Source organism: Ranitomeya imitator, chromosome 1 (genome assembly GCF_032444005.1).
Source record: "Ranitomeya imitator isolate aRanImi1 chromosome 1, aRanImi1.pri, whole genome shotgun sequence".
Taxonomy (NCBI): domain Eukaryota; kingdom Metazoa; phylum Chordata; class Amphibia; order Anura; family Dendrobatidae; genus Ranitomeya; species Ranitomeya imitator.
Window position 1 is genome coordinate 969,235,216 of NC_091282.1, and position 18,375 is coordinate 969,253,590.

The window sequence follows — 18,375 nt, forward strand, 5'->3', positions numbered from 1 at the left end:
CTCAATCCAAAAGTGCAGACCCCCACCGCCGACCTCAGAACTGACAATTTGGCCAATTATTTCTAAGAAAAAATTGACCGCAACACACACAAAGTTTTCTCCCAATCCCCTATCATGAACTCTACTCCCTTCCACACGGCATCCAGCTCACTTTCTGTCTTTGAACTGGTCACAGAAGAATTAAATGAATTCTCAATGCCCAGAGTTTTAAGCGTGGCCTAAAAATACATTTCTTTAGACTGGGCTATTGCCTCACTTCACTTATCTAACTATTCCCGGTTTGCCCTTACAAAATTATTTTCTTCCAAATCAGGATCCTCGTAGCATCTGTTCACACCCTCCATGCACTTAATCGCTTTCTGTGTCTGTACTTGTACACCTAGTGGCTGGTGACCGGTTCATGCAGCATTATGTGAATACTCTATTTGTTATATTGATGGCTGGACCGTACAATACAGCACTTTTTACCATATTCCTTTCATGTCTCCCCTATTTCCTCATAAACTGTAAGCTTGTGAGCAGGACATTCACTCATTTTGGTATCTGTTAAGTTTTGTGTTATTATTAGTGATGAGCGAATGTGCTCGGATAAGGCGTTATCCAAGCATGCTCGGGTGCTAACTGAGTGACTTTGGCGTACTCGAAAAATATGTTCGAGTCCCCGAAGCTGCATGTCTCGATGCTGTTTGAAAGCCACAACATATGCAGGGATCGTCTAACAAACAGGGAATCTCTGCTTGTGTTGCTGCTGTCGAACAACATTGAGACATGCAGCTGCGGGGACTCAAACATGTTATTCGAGCACACCGATGTCACTCGGTTAGCACCCGAGCATGCTTGGATAACACCTTATCTGAGCATGTTTGCTCATCATTAGTTATCATGTTATGTCTTTATTGTATGTACAAGTCCCCTATAAAATGTGAAGTGCTGCTGAATATGTTGGCGCTATAAAAATTCAAATTATTAATATTACTACATGTCTTTCCTGAAATGCATTAGTGTGCATGAAGGCATCTACTGTCAGTGTTTTAGAGGATGTAAGGAGATGCAGGATTTTAAACAAGGCGTTTCTACTTATTGCTAACATTAAAAGACTCTTTCATAGTGCTTTATGTTTTACGCATTTATTAGATTTGATATATGGTGTGACATGATGGCATGATTTATAATATTCTGATAATATTAATATATTTTTTATATAATAAGAAAAACTATTTATATTATTTTACTGTACAATCGATCAAGCTTGTATTTGAAGCCTGTACATATATTGTTTAGGTCTCACATAATTAATACTACGATATATGAGGTCACAGAGGGGTTAGTTTTGCATAATACAAAATAATTCTGTAAAAGAAAACAGTCATTATTAAATTAGCATTAAAAAAAAAGAGTTCAGTAATAAAGCCTTACACAAAAGCCATTCAGTTTATGATTGGGCACTAAATTCAATGATGTAAGTGTCTTCACAAGCCCGCTATCGAACGTTAGCACAGCTATGGCAGGACACCTGCTTGTGGAAGATGAGCATCAACTCAGCTGCTTGACATCAAATCCTTGAAGCAGAATATTCCTTGTCATTCATGCTCGGCAAATTATGCACCAGTTTAACTATTCAAGTTAGAAATATGTGCTGCTTAGTAACAATAATTATTTGTTTATTTTACAATTAAAAAACTTAGAAAGAAGTGTTGTCATCTTTTGTATACACTGTGTGCAGAATTATTGGGCAAGTTGTATTTTGATCACATGATACTTTTTATACATGTTGTCCTACTCCAAGCTGTTCAGGCTTGAGAGCCAACTACAAATTAAGTAAATCAGGTGATGTGCATCTCTGTAATGAGGAGGGGTGTTGTCTAATGACATCAAAACCCTATATCAGGTGTGCTTAATTATTAGGCAACTTCCTTTCCTTTGGCAAAATGGGTCAGAAGAGAGATTTTTTTTTTTTTTCATCTGAGACATTTAATAGTGCACTTGGCTATACTTTGATAAGACATATGCATCAAGATATAAATCTATTTTCTAAGCTCTTTTGTTTTTATATTTATCACGTTTAGCATAGGGATTGCATCCAGATACTGAAAAAAAAAATCTGAGGTATAAATACAAGTATACATTAAATAATTAAGTATGCCATGCAGTTACTATCTGGAACAATACACATTACATTAACATGGTATGTACAGAGACACAGTTTTACAGTCCTGGAGATTACAATGAATATACAAGGTTTATATACTTAATTGGAATATGTGGAAACACTGATAATGAAAACACTATTATTATAACTGTTACATTAACAGATTCTTCATTGCAAAGCATACATATAATACTGATTTGACTGGCTCTGAAAAGTCCAAAATTGTGAGATGTCTTGCAGAGGGGTGCAGCAGTCTTGAAATTGGCAATCTTTTGAAGCGTGATCACCGAACAATCAAGCGTTTCATGGCAAATAGCCAACAGGGTCGCAAGAAGCGTGTTGGGCAAAAAAGGCGCAAAATAACTGCCCATGAATTGAGGAAAATCAAGTGTGAAGCTGCCAAGATGCCATTTGCCACCAGTTTTGCCATATTTCAGAGCTGCAACGTTACTGGAGTAACAAAAAGAACAAGGTGTGCAATACTCAGGGACATAGCCAAGGTAAAGAAGGCTGAAAAACGACCGCCTTTCAACAAGAAACATAAGATAAAATGTCAAGACTGGGCCAAGAAATATCTTAAGACTGACTTTTCAAAGGTTTTATGGACTGTTGAAATGAGAGTGACTCTTGATGGGCCAGATGGATGGTCCAGAGGCTGGATCAGTAAAGGGCAGAGAGCTCCACTCCAACTCAGATGCCAGCAAGAAGGAGGTGGGGTACTGGTATGGGCTGGTATCATCAAAGATGAACTTGTGGGACCTTTTCGGGTTGAGGATGGAGTGAAGCTCAACTCCCAGACCTACTGCCAGTTTCTTGAAGACAACTTCTTCAAGCAGTGGTACCGGAAGAAGTCGGTATCGTTCAGGAAAAACATGTTTTTCATGCAGGACAATGCTCCATCACATGCCTCCAACTACTCCACAGCGTGGCTAGCCAGTAAAGGTCTCAAAGAAGGAAAAATAATGGCGTGGCCCCCTTGTTCACCTGATCTGAACCCCATAGAGAACCTGTGGTCCTTCATAAAATGTGAGATCTTCAGGGAGGGAAAACAGTACACTTCTCGGAACAGAGTCTGGGAGGCTGTGGTGGCTGCTGCACGCAATGTTGATCGTAAACAGATCAAGCAGCTGACAGAATCTATGGATGGAAGGCTGTTAGTTTCATCATAAAGAAAGGTGGCTACATTGGTCACTAATGTTTTTGGGTTTTGTTTTTGCATGTCAGAAATGTTTATTTCTAAATTTTGTGCAGTTATATTGGTTTACCTGGAGAAAATAAACAAGTGAGATGGGAATATATTTGGTTTTTATTATGTTGCCTAATAATTCTGCACAGTAATAGTTACCTGCACAAACAGATATCCTCCTAAGATAGCCAAATCTAAAAAAAACCACTCCAACTTCCAAAAATATTAAGCTTTGATATTTATGGGTCTTTTGGGTTGATTGACAACATAGTTGTTGATCAATAATAAAAATAATCCTCTAAAATACAACTTGCCTAATAATTCTGCACACAGTGTATATACTGCACATTTTTGTGCCCATAATTTTTTAAACTAGCAATTCCTCCCTTACTAATCGTATGCTGCTCTTGTGCCTTTTCCTGCACCATTTCCTGTTCACCCAGCTCTAGTTACAATGTGCCGATATGACATTTGAACAGGATTGTCAAAATTTAGCTTCAGCATTGCCCTCTTTGGCTTTGACATGTCACTGATACAATACATGTGGAGCTGTCTGCAGCACTCTCATATCGGCAGGACTCAAAGCTCATAAACCAAAGAATCACACTTGGCAAAAATCCTCAACCCCAACCAGAGAGACAGCGTTCAAAAGAGATAGAGAGATGAAAATGAAAATTTATGCACACTGAATGATAGCAACTGAATGCAATTCATGATAGCTATAAATGTTCATTTTTCATCTCACCACCCTTTTGGACGATGTCTATGTCCTTGATATAGTCATTACCTGGCTACAGTGGTAATTACTCGCAAGTCATGGCTGGAGCACAGTACACACAGACTGAGAAACGTTGGTGAGGTGTGTACTAAGCCAGCCATACAGAATAGATGGCTGTTGGCAGAACAATAGTTTGGCCGATCATTCAGCCAGAAGCCATCTCGAACTGGATCTGCTTGGTCGGAGACGTAAGAGCACTCCTGTGTTCTCTCCAAGAGAGGCTTTGCCAAAGATACCTTCAGGCACCTAACAATACGATCAGCAGTTTAAAATCGGACATGCCAGATCAATATGTTTACCAACAATAGCTTGTTTGTGGCTCCCATAAAACTAGACAGTCGTCCAAATGATAGCATACCCCAGTGGTGGATACAGCCTATTTAGTATTTCAGGAAAAAAGGAGTCAAAAAGACCATAAACCAAGTACAGCTATTTCATTTCTAAGGTTATTTTGGTTATAAATCTGTGTGCCAATATGGTGCATGCAGCAATGTCAAAGAGACTAGTGCACTGTTCATATGGTGCACCAATATACATAAATGTCAGACTGTGCACACTCTGAACAATTAGTTATTAATCCAGATTCTTACAGAATTGTAAAGTGTAAACTTGCTTCACAGGATCTGCATCATTGAGAAAATTTGTCCTATAATATTGAGTAGTATCTACTGAACCAATATTTTAATTACTGTACGAATGTGCAGTATTTCCCACTAGCTACCCTGAGGCTACATCTTCATGGAGAATTCTTAATCCTTTGTGTTCTCTGATCATTCCACTCTTCCTCAAGTATTTTACCACATTTGCTGTGTCTAATTTAGTGATTATGGGGCTTCAACTCACTCTGTCTGGATCTAACCTGTTCTGACTCAGGGGACTGGTAACTACATCAGATGTACTGCCTAAAATGAGATGGATAAGAGATTGTAGAATCAGCTTAGCTTAAGAGAAATTGAACAGGACTTTAAAAGTGAGTCATTGTCAGGTTAAATGGGGTTTCCAGCCAAACAACATGCATAAAAGAGCCTTAAAAAGGAAGTCATAATACTTTCTAATATTATTCTATTTGGCCAAATGTCTTCACTGGCAGGTAATCACTCCATCCTAGCCACATTGCTCTGATCATGTGCTGACACAGGAACCATGGGACCAAAAACAGTGTGTCAAACAATGGACCAGAAGAAAAGCTCCTGGGACCCGGGATGGAGTAGTCACTTGATGAGTTTCAGTACCCAGCCTTATAAAAATATATTATAAAGTTATTTTAAAACTAATTTATGTATGTTTTTTGTCACTGAAACCCACTTAAGGCTTAACACGTAAGCACATTTAGCTGTTATTAGCCTGTGCAGTGTAGTATATGCTCTATGCAATCTAAATAGAAAAAGCAACGCATTCTTAAAGTTCAAGACGTCTAATCCCCTCTCTCCCTTTATCTGTCATATTGGAGTGTTGGGACGCCTCATAAACATTAATAGCTCAAAGGTCCGACCGAAATCAGTAAGCTAACCAGTTTTCATCTACTGTGAATTTGCAATTTATGCTCAAGTAGCAGTATGATTTATTTTAAAACAGGAGCCCACAACCTGGGGCCCTGGATGCCATTCTACGCGGCCCCCCAACCATATGGACAGAAAAAAGCAGCTTGTCTGACAAGCTAACTGTAAGTGAGAAGCTACACAGAGACCAGTAGCTGAGGAGCCAGGAGTGGCAAAGTGCTAATGGTGAACTGTGTTGACATCTTTGGATGCCTCATACATCTGGAGAATGGGGACTCCAGGCCAGTGTTGCACTTCAGAAAAGAGTATGTGAAATAGATAGAAGGCCTTACGTCTCTGAGGCTCGCTCCACTGTAAAAAAATTATCAAAAATGCGCATACCATAACAATTTATACACTTGGGACATTCAAAAATGAGGATGGCATACAATAAGGGATTATAAAAACATATACAGTCATGGCCAAAAGTATTGACACCCCTGCAATTCTGTCAGATAATACTCAGTTTCTTCCTGAAAATGATTGCAAACACAAAATCTTTGTTATTATTATCTTCATTTAATTTGTCTTAAAAGAAAAAAACACAAAAAGAATTGTCCCAAAGCCAAATTGGATATAATTCCACACCAAACATAAAAAAGGGGGTGGACAAAATTATTGGCACTGTTCGAAAAATCATGTGATGCTTCTCTAATTTGTGTAATTTACAGCACCTGTAACTTACCTGTGGCACCTAACAGGTGTTGGCAATAACTAAATCACACTTGCAGCCAGTTGACATGGATTAAAGTTGAGTCAACCTCTGTCCTGTGTCCTTGTGTGTACCACATTGACCATGGAGAAAAGAAAGAAGAACAAAGAACTGTCTGAGGACTTGAGAAACCAAATTGTGAGGAAGCATGAGCAATCTCAAGGCTATAGGTCCATCTCCAAAGACCTGAATGTTCCTGTGTCTACCATGCGCAGTGTCATCAAGAAGTTTAAAGCCCTTGGCACTGTGGCTAACCTCCCTAGATGTGGACGGAAAAATTGACAAGAGATTTCAATGCAAGATTGTGCGGATGTTGGATAAAGAACCTCGACTAACATCCAAACAAGTTCAAGCTGCCCTGCAGTCCGAAGGTACAACAGTGTCAACCCGTACTATCCGTCGGCATCTGAATGAAAAGGGACTGTATGGTAGGAGACCCAGGAAGACCCCACTTCTTACCCCGAGACATAAAAAAGCCAGGCTGGAGTTTGCCAAAACTTACCTGAAAAAGACTAAAACGTTTTGGAAGAATGTTCTCTGGTTAGATGAGACAAAAGTAGAGCTTTTGGGGCAAAGGCATCAACATAGAGTTTACAGGAGAAAAAAAGAGGCATTCAAAGAAAAGAACACGGTCCCTACAGTCAAACATGGCGGAGGTTCCCTGATGTTTTGGGGTTGCTTTGCTGCCTCTGGCGCTGGACTGCTTGACCGTGTGCATGGCATTATGAAGTCTGAAGACTACCAACTAATTTTGCAGCTTAATCTAGGGCCCAGTGTGAGAAAGCTGGGTCTCCCTCAGAGGTTATGGATCTTTCAGCAGGACAATGACCCAAAACACACTTCAAAAAGCACTAGAAAATGGTTTGAGAGAAAGCACTGGAGACTTATAACGTGGCCAGCAATGAGTCCAGACCTGAATCCCATAGAACTCCTGTGGAGAGATCTAAAAATGGCAGTTTGGAGAAGGCACCCTTCAAATATCAGGGACCTGGAGCAGTTTGCCAAAGAAGAATGGTCTAAAATTCCAGCAGAGCATTGTAAGAAACTCATTGATCGTTACCGGAAGCGGTTGGTCGCAGTTATTTTGGCTAAAGGTTGTGCAACCAAGTATTAGGCTGAGGGTGCCAATACTTTTGTCTGGCCCATTTTTGGAGTTTTGTGTGAAATGATCAATGTTTTGCTTTTTGCTTCATTCTCTTTTGTGTTTTTTCATTTAAAACAAATTAAATGAAGATAATAATACCAAAGAATTTGTGATTGCAATCATTTTCAGGTTGAAACTGAGTATTATCTGACAGAATTGCAGGGGTATCAATACTTTTGGCCACAACTGTATATACTTTCAATTTACTATAGATGTCATAAAAGGTAATTCTCCTTTAGCTTTTAGTGCAGGGGACTTGAACCTGCGATCGTCTGATCACTTGTGCTATACATAACATTGCATCAGCACTGCCATGTATAGAGAAAATCACGGTCTCCTAGGAACACCAGCTAAACGCTGACTTTACAGGAGAATTGTCATGACAAGAACGAAGGTCTTTAGCAGACCCCAGGCTGTCTTAGCAACAAATTGGCACCCCGCGATAAGGCCACGGGTGGGTCAATGAGAGCGTGGAATGATGCGTCCACCTTTTGGCACATACAGTGCCTTGCGAAAGTATTCGGCCCCCTGGAACTTTTCAACATTTTCCCACATATCATGCTTCAAACATAAAGATACCAAGTGTAAATTTTGGGTGAAGAATCAACAAGTGGAACACAATTGTGAAGTTGAACAAAATGTATTGGTTATTTTACATTTTTGTGGAAATTCAAAATCTGACAAGTGGGGCGTGCAATATTATTCGGCCCCTTTACTTTCAGTACAGCAAACTCACTCCAGAAGTTCATTGTGGATCTCTGAATGATCCAATGTTGTCCTAAATGCCTAATGATGATAAATATAATCCACCTGTGTGTAATCAAGTCTCCGTATAAATGCACCTGCTCTGTTATAGTCTCAGGGTTCTGTTTGAAGCACAGAGAGCATCATGAAGACCAAGGAACACAACAGGCAGGTCGGTGATACTGTTGTGGAGAAGGTTAAAGCTGGATTTGGATACAAAATGATTTCCAAAACTTTAAACATCCCAATGAGCACTGTGCAAGCGATCATTTTGAAATGGAAGGAGTATCATATCACTGCAAATCTACCAAAACTCGGCCGTCCCTCTAAACTTTCATCTCAAACAAGGAGAAGACTGATCAGAGATGCAGCCAAGAGGCCCATGATTACTCTGGATGAACTGCAGAGATCCACAGCTGAGGTGGGACAGTCTGTTCATAGGACAATCAGTCATACACTGCACAAATCTGGCCTTTATGGAAGAGTGGCAAGAAGAAAGCCATTTCTCAAAGATATCCATAAAAAGTGTTGTTTAAAGTTTGTAACAAGCCACCTGGGAGACACACCAAACATATGGAAGAAGGTGCTCTGGTCAGATGAAACCAAAATCGAACTTTTTGGCATCAATGCCATACGATCTGTTTGGCGTAAAGGCAACACAGCTCATCACCCTGAACACACCATCCCCACTGTCAAACATGGTGGTGGCAACATCATGGTTTGGGCCTGCTTTTCTTCAGCAGGGACAGGGAAGATGGTTAAAATTGATGGGAAGATGGATGGAGCCAAATATAGGACCATTCTTGAAGAAAACCTGTTGGAGTCTGCAAAAGACCCGAGACTGGGATGGAGATTTGTCTTCCAACAAGACAATGATCCCAAACATAAAGCAAAATCTACAATGGAATGGTTCACAAATAAATGTATCCACATGTTAGAATGGCCAAGTCAAAATCCAGACCTCAATCCAATCGAGAATCTGTGGAAAGAGCTGAAAACTGCTGTTCACAAACGATCTCCATCAAACCTTACTGAGCTCGAGCGGTTTGCCAAGGAAGAATGGGCAAGAATTTCAGTCTCTCCTTGTACAAAACTGATAGAGACATACCCCAAGCGACTTGCAGCTGTAATCACAGAAAAAGGTGGCGCAACAAAGTATTAAGTTAAAGGGGCCAAATAAAATTGCACGCCCTACTTTTCAGTTTTTGAATTTCCACAAAAATTTAAAATAACCAATACATTTCGTTCAAATTCACAATTGTGTTCCACTTGTTGTTGATGCTTCACCAAAAATTTACATTTGATATCTTTATGTTTGAAGCATGATATGTGGGAAAAGGTTGAAAGGTTCCAGGGAGCCGAATACTTTCGCAAGGCACTGTATCAAATGCCATTGTCAGAGAATAGCAGCGGCATTTAGTCTGTTAACAGAGCAAAGCTGTTAGTAGTAGATGATGGATGATTAATTCAACAATCATCTGCCAGGAAACTCAGGGACCTGACATATGACTGTATGTCATAACTTGTGAAAGAGATAACCATATATTGTTTACACTGGTACCTTTACACAGGTTGGAATAGGGGGAAGTAAATATGTACAAAACCCTCTGTACCACAATTTGGGTGAAGTGAAGTAATGCGAGGGATTATGCCCCGTTTTGAAGTATACACTGGAATTTCTTCTATTTATGCTTCTGGTTGTGGAAGCCAACGTAAGCACTTACAAACCTTTATGAGTTTGGATTATAGCTATGAACGTCTATGCATATACAGAAAGAAGAAAATGATTGTGTGATTTGTCATTAGAATTTTTCTTCATGTTATTCTGAACCATTTTCATGAATTCATAGATCCACTATTTTTTTAATTAATGCCATCAGTTGGCATCAATTAACTTCTGCTCTTCCAAGAAACCATTTTTGATGGAAAAACAGGGTAACTTCCTAATGAATGTTTTGTTATGTTAACAATTGAAGTCAAATAAAAAGGATGATCAAAATAAAAAAGCTTAACAGTTTCTTAAAAAAGGAAGCGAGGCGCTGGACAGTACATAAGAACAAGGGAAATTAGCCTTGTTGAGCTTTACTTTGCACTCTTGAATTATTTCATCTTTCAATTTCTTTTTTTTTTTTTTTTTACAAAGTTTTTTTTTAAGAAACAAATTTTTGCAAAGTTGCAAAGGAGGATAATGTACAAATGAATTTAAATCAATTTATAACAACAGACTTTACTTTGACTCATATTCTTCTGTCTTCCACAAAATCAATAGCCATTAATGCACTGATATTAAATTCAATAACCATTTCAGTTATGCTAATTCAAAGACATCATTAACTGGAATGCAAAGCAGGGCAAAAGCTGTCACAAATATCATTAGGACCAATTTTCTAAGTATTGCTGGTTTGTTTAATCCTCAGAATTTAAAAAAATGTTTTCATCGGTTCTCTTTGGAATAAATCATGCAAAACTAATTAGCAAGTTAAGTCATTAAATTTAAATCTCCAAGCCATTCAGGACTAATACATTGGTGGCACACTGCGCCAATAGCTTGTCCTCTTTCATTTTCTAATATTCAAAAAAGTATGTCACCTGCCATCAAACTTTTGCTCATTGTTCTGTTTCCACAAATAAATGTGGCTCCGCCTGGGTTTAGTGGAGCCTGAAATTAGAAGTGACAGCAATTCACTCCAACAAAATGAGCTTCCTTCTCTGCCTGCAGTCCAAATCCCATTCATACCCCACAAACCCAACAGCCTAGCCAGTCTTGCCTGCCAAAAGAAGAAAAATAGAGCAGGAGCGAGTACATGTGGCTGAGTTGCACAGAGGTGGAGAGGAACCTGCTGGTAGTCCTGTGCTGTCACATAAGGTCCTCACCTTCGCACTGCTGGTAGTCATTCTTTTCGCCTTCAGATGGCTCTGACACCTCTGAAGTGAGAACTTGGAGCATTTGCTTGCACTCCTGTAGCATGGCCACAACCTCCTGATTATTCATGATGACCATTTCCCACTTGACTGTGAATTGAGTGTCCCTGTGTGCTCTATGATCAATGACCTAAGAGAAGGCACATATTCTGAATAAAAGGGATCTTTCAAGCTTGAGGTACCTGCGGAACAAAAGGGGAAAAGAGATGATTAACTAAAGCATCATCAATTATAAGAGAAATTCAAGCTGCGGAGAGATAATGGAGGAAAGAGTACATGAAAACACAGGATGGCATCTGAGCACTTTATTGGAGAAGTGAGAAATTACAGCAGGGTGCCTGACACACATGGGGATAAAAAAACAGATAGAAAAGATAAGAGAATGAGAGCGATACAGAAATCTATAGAGGACCTGCCACAAGTTCATTAACCGTTTCTGATGACATGGTGGACTAAAAAGCTCTGGCCTGTTCTTTCAGGAGCACCTCCCCTTAAAAGCATGCCCATAAAATATATAAAGAATTATCTAGAATTATACCTATCTATAAAACAGAATGTTTCAGTTAATGTACCGTATTTATTTTGTGACAGTTTATAATCTATAGCCATCTGTGACAGAAAAATAAAGAATATGTATATACTGTATACATGTGTGAGTGAAAAATCTATATACCGTACATAATTGTCTAAGGGGTACTTCCGTCTGTCTGTCTGTCCTTCTGTCACGGATATTCATTGGTCCTGGCCTCTATCATGGCAATCCAAGTCGCTGATTGGTCGCCGCAAAACAGCCAATCAGCGACGGGCACAGTCCGGAAGAAAATGGCCGCTCCATACTCCCCGCAGTCAGTGGCTGGCGCCCGCTCCCCGCAGTCACTGTCCCCGGCGCTCCGCTCCCCGCAGTCAGTGTCCCCGGCGCTCCGCTCCCCGCAGTCAGTGTTCCCGGCGCTCCGCTCCCCGCAGTTAGTGTCCCCGGCGCTCCGCTCCCCACAGTCACTGTCCCCGGCGCTCCGCTCCCCGCACTGTGTCCCCGGCGCTCCGCTCCCTGCACGCTCCATACTCCCCTCCGGTCACTGCCAACACAGGGTTAATGCCGGCGGTAACACGTTCCGTTACCGCCGCTATTAACCCTGTGTCCCCAACCTTTTACTATTGATGCTGCCTATGCGGCATCAATAGTAAAAGAAAGTAATGTTAAAAATAATAAAAAAAAAACAAAAACCTGCTATACTCACCCTCCATTGTCCGCTGAACCGCCGGTGCCTGCCACCATCTTCCTTTCCCAGCGATGCTTTGCGAAATTACCCATAAGACCTAGCGGTCTCGCGATGCAAAGCATCCTGGGAATGCAAGATGGCGGCAGCCGCTCGCCCATCTGCACAGGATCCCAGAAGGCGGAGAGACGGGACGCTGAGGAGCAGCAACAAGAATGGTGAGTATGTTACACTACAAGGGGCCCTTGGATCGTTAGGTGAGTATGTTTAGTTTTTATTTTTTTTAACCTGTGACATACGTGGCTCGGTAATATAGTACGTCACTGGGCAATATCCTACATGGCTCTGTGCTGTATACTACAAGGCTGTGCAATATACTACGTTGCTGTGCAATATACTACGTGGCTGGACAATATACTACCTCGCTCTGCAATATACTATGTGGCTCTGTGCTGTATACTACGTGGCTGGGCAATATACTACGTGGCTCTGTGCTGTATACTACGTGGCTGGGCAATATACTACGTGGCTCTGTGCTGTATACTACGTGGCTGGGCAATATACTACGTGGCTGGGCAATATACTACGTGGACATGCATACTCTAGAATACCCGATGCGTTAGAATCGGGCCACCATCTAGTATATAATAAACATATATGAAATGTTTTATATCTTCTGACTTTGTGTTCTCATACACTAATTAGCGAATTCTTCAGCCATTTCCAATCCTATACAATTTACAAAAGGGTTTTAATATCCCATATATAATAATCATCTTTATTTTTATATAGCGCTAACATATTCCGCAGCGCTTTACAGGTTGCACACATTATCATCACTGTCCCCGATGGGGCTCACAATCTAGAATCCCTATCAGTATGGAATGTGGGAGGAAACCGAAGTACCCGGAGGAAACCCACGCAAACACGGGGAGAACATAAATACTCTTTGCAGATGTTGTCCTTGGTGGGGTTTGAACCCGGGAGTCCAGCGCTGCAGGGCTGCTGTGCTAACCACTGTGCCACCGTGGCACAACACAACCCAACACAACCCAGGTTAAAAACAATAAAACAAAGAAAAAAAATCACACTATTACCTTCTGGCGTCCCGCGCAGCATTACCGATGCTTGCGATGCTCCCGGCAGCTGGTGTTCCCAGTAATGCCTTGCGTGCAATGACCTCTGATGATGTCGCGGTCTCGCGAATCATTTCGCAATGCATTACTGGGAAAGGCAGCTGCCGGGAGCATCAGTAACGCTGCGTGGAACGCCGGAAGGTAAGAATATTGCAAATTTTTTAATTTTTTTAATTTTTAACATTATATCTTGTTACTATTGATGCTGCATAGGCAGCATTAATAGTAAAAAGAGAGAGAGAGCGAGCGAGAGAATTTCCCTGACTGGAAATTCTTCCGCGCATGCTTAGTTTCAAAAGACGGAACCCATCACTGGATTCCTGCTTTTGACAGTCAGCAACGGATCCTGCGTCCATAGGCTTCCATTATAGCCAACGACCGGCAGCGCAGGACCCGTCGCTGGGCGATTTTCCGACGTACAGAAAAAACGTTCCTCTGTGCGTTGTCCCCACCCGACCAACAGCAATTTTCCGACGGATCCAGTGCACGACGAATGAAACGGATGGCCATCTGTCACAATACGTCGCTAATACAAGTCTATGGGAAAAAACAGGATCCAGCAGAAACATTTGCTGGATCCTGTTTTTTCAAAAATTGACGGATTTCGACAGAAGCTCAAAGACGGAAGTGTGAAAGAGGCCTAAGGGACTTGCCGTAGGTAAGGCTACTTTCACACTGGCGTTTTTTGCAATACGTCGCAATGCGTCGTTTAGGGGAAAAAACGCATCCTGCAAAGTTGTTTGCAGGATGCGTTTTTGCCCCATAGATTAACATTAGCGACGCATTGCCACACGTTGCAACCGTCGTGCGACGGTTGCGCCGTGTTGTGGCAGACCGCCGGGAGCAAAAAACGTTACATGTAACATTTTTGGCTGCCGACGGACCGCTTTTTCCGGCCGCGCCGCCTCCACCTCCCCGCACTTTACAATGTGGCAGCGGATGCGCAGGAAAAATGCATCCGCTGCCTCTGTTGTGCCTCCGTTTCACTGCTAGCGTCGGAACCTCGGCCCGACGCACTGCGACGGGCCGAGTCCGACGCTAGTGTGAAAGTCGCCTAAAGGACTACAACTGTGGCCTACGTTTGATAGTACTTCTTTTAGTACTTTTTATTTTCTTTATTTAACAAAATTCAAACCCCTTCCAAAAAAATGACATCTTACAAAAGGTAGGCACAAATCCAAAAAGCAACAGGGAGCTGAAGTGGCGTGGCAAATGTGGATGAAAATTTTGACTAGCAAAACAGATGTGTAAAAAAAAATTGTTTGCAACACACATACATAAAAAAAAAAAAAAACAAAGCATACAAAATTACATTACAAAAATGATTGCACAAGAAAAAAAAAACTCACTACATGTCTGACACTGATTTCAGATTTTTTATTCTGTAAAAATATTGTCAGCTGACCGGCTAATTTCTAGTGCATTAAGAATGAAGAAAAAAATGTGTAATTGTAATTCAAATTGAGAAAGAAAAATGGCAACTATATCATATCACTGATAAATCATCACACCAAGTCTGGCACTCCTGCTGCTAGCACCTCTCATATCTTTCATCTTCTTCAGTACTGCAGTTGTATAATACAGTCTGCCTGCTTTAGTGCTTTCTCTACCTAGCTCTAATGCTGATTCCTGAGCTCTGACATCCTTTCACTATTCGGAGTCATTCTAAAATGGTTGTTGCATTCTCTCTCTAAGCTTTTATACTTGCTATGACAGTTGCGCCTGGTTGGCTGAACTATACCATTGAATATGCTAGCTGCAAGGCATTATGGGGAATTCTACAAAGGTTGCACCTATGGTCATGTAAGCCTTCCGTGACTACTGCAATCTTATGCAATGTGTAATGTTCATCTGGAGTCTCGCTAAGAAAGCATGTATTTGCCTGTACATGAACTTCCACACTTTAATAAAAAAGTTTAACAGTAGTGTTGATCGTATAGCTTTGGATAAGCCCTTATCAAAATAGCTACAGCGCTCACCGAATAGCTGCGCCGGTAACCTGGATACCTGGAGCGCTGCCGATAATCAGCTGTTCGGCACTGTAGCTGCATGTGTCGCGGCTGTGTGACAGTAACAACACATGAATGGAGGGCCTGTGTGTTGAGCTCTCATGCAGTCTCTATTTTTATTGCTCTTCATGCAGTCTGTACTGCGCAGGCAGCGCCATTTTCAATCTTTTTTTTTCCCCTAGCTGGATAACATCAAGAAAATGTATTATTACACTAACCATACGATTATCCTGCAGAGCAGGTGCCACGGCTGACACCTGCCTGCAGAAGCGTTTTTTAGTCTTTCTTCAGTAAGTTAGGTATTCATTATGCAAACTAGCGGGCAGGTCAGTGAGGGATCAGTGACCTGTCAGCAGTCTGCATTATGAATACTTAATGAGAGCATCACATACACCAACCCCGCCTTAGGATATGAGCATATCATTAACTACAAACGGAAAATAAAGATTAAAAAACAACAACCACAAGACGGATTTCATCAACCCAGGTATCATTTTAATCAGTAGAACGGTGCCGACCTGACACTGTGTGTAGGTTACTGTGCGCAATCCTGCTGACACGTTCCCTTTAAGCTCCCACTTCAGATGTTTCCACCTCAAAGGGCTCTTTTCCATTTGCGAGAAACACATCCGTGTCTTGCACGTGAAAACCCAGCTCTGGCGCCGGCACTTGGGAGCGGAGCGTGCAGCTCCATGTATTGCTATGCGGCCGCACGCTCCGCTCCCAAGTGCCGGCGCCAGAGCTTGGTTTTCACATGCGAGACACGGACGTGTTTCTCGCGAATGGAAAAGAGCCCTAACCCTCACACTCTAATCCAAGATGATGCCAAAGAGATTTCATCACATGGCCAGATAAACAACCACCTTCTACTGGTTCATTGAAGTTACAACAAAAAGACTTCTACTACAAACCATATCAGGCAGACTCAATCCAGACCAATGTGGACTCTCTTCACCATCGGGCTCCTGCGTTATCTTTCCTTCCAAGTCTCAAACACCTATTCACATACCACCTTTACTGTAAAGGTGCCGTCACATTAAGCGACGCTGCAGCGATATAGACAACGAGCCGATCGCTGCAGCATCGCTGTTTAGGTCGCTAGGAGACGTCAAACACAGCAACAGCAGAACGATGCAGGAGCGATCCAGTGACGTACTTATCGTTCTCGCTGGTTGTTGCTCGATGAAAAAACATTGCTGGCATCGTTGCTTTTGCTGTCAAACATGACGAATCACGCCACCTGACGACCAAATAAAGTTCCAGACTTTCAGCAACGACCAGCGATGTCACAGCAGGATCCAGATCGCTGCTGCGTGTCAAACACAACGAGATCGCTATCCAGGACGCTGCAACGTCACGGATCGTTGTCGTTCTCGTTGGAAAGTTGTTCAGTGTGAAGGTACCTTAAGTCTTCTCATATCATAGGATAGATTAGTGAGCTGATTAGTGATTACCTCTGTTCTGTACAAATCAAGAGGGAGTGGTAACCTGCCTAAAATCTACTTTCCATAACAAATCTGAAGACAGATCTTAACCCTGAAAGATTGCTACCTCTAAAATTCGAGGATTGGATTATCTTCAATATTTTCTACATTGTTGGGCTGGCAACTAGACAGCCTGCTGTTTACTAGGAATAATGGCAAAATAATAAAAATAACATATATATATGTATATAAATATATATATATATATACAAACGAAGAAGAAAGAAGGAGAGGCGGCACTCACCGGTCCATTACGAGAGGTAACTTTATTACTTAAAAGCCATCACAGCCGGGGGTACAAAACATACAGTGCGGCAAGCCTGACGACGGCTGTTTCGCGCCCTCCTGGCGCTTCCACGCTGACTGACCCGTGGAAGCGCCAGGAGGGCGCGAAACGGCCGTCGTCAGGCTTGCCGCACTGTATGTTTTGTACCGCCTCTCCTTCTTTCTTCTTCATTTGGACTTGGACTTGTTTTGTGGCTAGAGCACCTCGGATCCGGCGGTCAAGACTCCCATCCCAGGTGAGCAGACGCATGTTGTTTCCTTTGAGCGGTGGTGCTGTCAGCTTTTTTTCTTTAAGATTGACTTATATATATATATATATATATATAATTTATTTTATATATATATAAAATATAAAACCATTAGAGCTGGCATAATCTTCCCCTCTACTGGCATCCATGGCCATAGCCAATCTTGCACCCACACTCCCAATTAAAGCATTACCAGTAGTAATATGCGGCCAATATTGTTTAATGAGCGATTATTCTTCTTGAAATAATAAAGCCCACACGTTTAATAATAGTGAAATTGGCCTCAGTAATTTAGCTTTCTTTGAAGAATTTGCACACAAAAATCAACTGGTGGTAGTTGTGACAGCTGGCATGTATTATTTTCCTTGAATAAGCAACATATGTAAAATTCAATATTTAGGCAATCTAGAGCAAGAGAACAACTGTTCCTATCTGCTAAATGGCTCTTATGTACAAGATACTAGTATTCCTCTAGAGATCCTTTAACTGGGGAAATTAGAAGTGTGATGGGACACGGCATTGTGTTATACAATTTGCTTGCCCCTGCCCCCATATTTTGTTTTACGATCTAGTTTTCTTTTCATAGAGGAGGAGCGGGACGGGCTGCATTAAAATAATGAGAGCGTTCAATCAAAAAAAGCCTCTTAAGGCAGGCTTCTCTTGTTAATATGCACAGACATGAAAAGGACTGCCCTTTCTTCCTATACAGCTACAGTGTGTGCAAATTGCAGGGGGCTCATTGGCATAATTCTCTGTAGTGACTTCTGAGGGTAAACTGGATTTACATTACTTTCTGACAAGAATTAAATGGAGGCCTTGTGGATAT

General features: G+C 41.5%; 1 protein-coding gene across 1 annotated transcript in view; it reads right to left on the reverse strand.

Annotated features, from left to right (window-relative positions):
* The window catches only part of ALPK1 (alpha kinase 1), a 280,064-nt gene that overhangs the window by 122,548 nt on the left and 139,141 nt on the right, over positions 1–18,375 (reverse strand). Inside the window, exon 2 of the mRNA XM_069743837.1 lies at positions 11,126–11,355. Within this exon, the coding sequence (XP_069599938.1) occupies positions 11,126–11,252 (127 nt within the window). The 5' untranslated portion in view covers positions 11,253–11,355. The remainder of the gene's footprint in view (positions 1–11,125; positions 11,356–18,375) is intronic.